The 1,842-nt window shown below is 47.2% G+C and overlaps 1 protein-coding gene across 1 annotated transcript in view; it reads right to left on the bottom strand.

Annotated features, from left to right (window-relative positions):
- prkag3b (protein kinase, AMP-activated, gamma 3b non-catalytic subunit) overlaps positions 1-1,842 on the bottom strand; it is a 6,618-nt gene extending 4,776 nt beyond the window's left edge. The window contains exons 1-3 of the mRNA XM_034561501.1: positions 1,784-1,842; positions 470-617; positions 167-248 (exon numbers count right to left, since the gene is read on the bottom strand). Of these exons, the coding sequence (XP_034417392.1) occupies positions 167-248; positions 470-617; positions 1,784-1,830 (277 nt within the window). The 5' untranslated portion in view covers positions 1,831-1,842. The remainder of the gene's footprint in view (positions 1-166; positions 249-469; positions 618-1,783) is intronic.

Genomic DNA, 1,842 nt, shown 5'->3' with positions numbered 1-1,842 from the left:
TACTAAAAATGTCGTAACTTCTGGGGAAAAAAAAAAGTGTCTTTCCCCGTTTTCTGATTGTTTTTGAACGTTGTTATAAAACAGCTGAAGTGGGAGCGAGCGCTCGTATCCCCCGACGACGGGATTCGAGTGTCTGTGGATGCACGAGAGGCGTATGAGGCCTCACCCACAAAGCACTTCAGCTTGGCGTCCCACAGCGGAGCGGCCCTCACCCCGTTAGCCACCAGAGCAAAGAAAGCCTTCTTCACCTGACATGAACACACACACACACACACACACACACACACACACACACACACACACACACACACACACACACACACACACACACACACACACACACACACACACACACACACACACACACACACACACACACACACAGGTTTTCAATAATTACAAAACAGAACCGTGATGCAGTTGTGGGTCTTTTTGCTGTAGAGAGAAAATAAAAACAAGTACTCGGTACCTGTAGAGTCGTGTCAAAAATGACCAGTTTGGAGCTGGTGGGCATGGCATCGTAGCAGCAGTGACTCTTCATGAAGTTCATGTATATGAACGGGTCGGGGTCTGTGCCTGCAGGGGGCGCAAGAGCATGTGTTGGAAACCCACAGCCGGCAAATAAACAACTGAAAACACACGATTTACACTGATGGTACCCAGGGGGAAAGATCCTAAAACAGGCATTCTCTCTCCTGACCACCAGGGGGCGACTCCTCTGGTTGTATAGAAGTCTATGCTTCATGTGTTAAAGCTGCATTCTCTCTACTGACCACCAGGGGGCGACTCCTCTGGTTGTATAGAAGTCTATGCTTCATGTGTTAAAGCTGCATTCTCTCTCCTGACCACCAGGGGGCGACTCCTCTGGTTGTATAGAAGTCTATGCTTCATGTGTTAAAGCTGCATTCTCTCTACTGACCATCAGGGGGCGACTCCTCTGGTTGTATAGAAGTCTATGCTTCATGTGTTAAAGCTGCATTCTCTCTCCTGACCACCAGGGGGCGACTCCTCTGGTTGTATAGAAGTCTATGCTTCATGTCTTAAAGCTGCATTCTCTCTACTGACCACCAGGGGACGACTCCTCTGGTTGTATAGAAGTCTATGCTTCATGAATTAAAGCTGCATTCTCTCTCCTGACCACCAGGGGGCGACTCCTCTGGTTGTATAGAAGTCTATGCTTCATGTGTTAAAGCTGCATTCTCTCTACTGACCACCAGGGGGGCGACTCCTCTGGTTGTATAGAAGTCTATGCTTCATGAGTTAAAGCTGCATTCTCTCTCCTGACCACCAGGGGGCGACTCCTCTGGTTGTATAGAAGTCTATGCTTCATGTGTTAAAGCTGCATTCTCTCTACTGACCACCAGGGGGGCGACTCCTCTGGTTGTATAGAAGTCTATGCTTCATGAGTTAAAGCTGCATTCTCTCTCCTGACCACCAGGGGGCGACTCCTCTGGTTGTATAGAAGTCTATGCTTCATGTGTTAAAGCTGCATTCTCTCTACTGACCACCAGGGGGGCGACTCCTCTGGTTGTATAGAAGTCTATGCTTCATGTGTTAAAGCTGCATTCTCTCTCCTGACCACCAGGGGGCGACTCCTCTGGTTGTATAGAAGTCTATATAAATTACTCTACTTCTCTTGATGTATTCCCTCAGTAAACATTGTAAACATTAGTTTTTGGTCTCAATCTCTAGTTTCAAGTCTTCTTCAATACAGCGTGATGTTCATTTAGTAAATTATATTCAGGAATAGAAGTGAACAGGTGACACCATCTTCTCTCCTTTACCTCGGCTCTTTGTTGAGAGAGCATCCTCTTCCTCATCCTGGTCCATCTCAAATAAAGG

This window comes from Cyclopterus lumpus, chromosome 21 (genome assembly GCF_009769545.1).
Source record: "Cyclopterus lumpus isolate fCycLum1 chromosome 21, fCycLum1.pri, whole genome shotgun sequence".
NCBI classification, from domain to species: Eukaryota; Metazoa; Chordata; class Actinopteri; order Perciformes; family Cyclopteridae; genus Cyclopterus; species Cyclopterus lumpus.
This window is presented reverse-complemented; position numbering and strand designations above follow the sequence as displayed.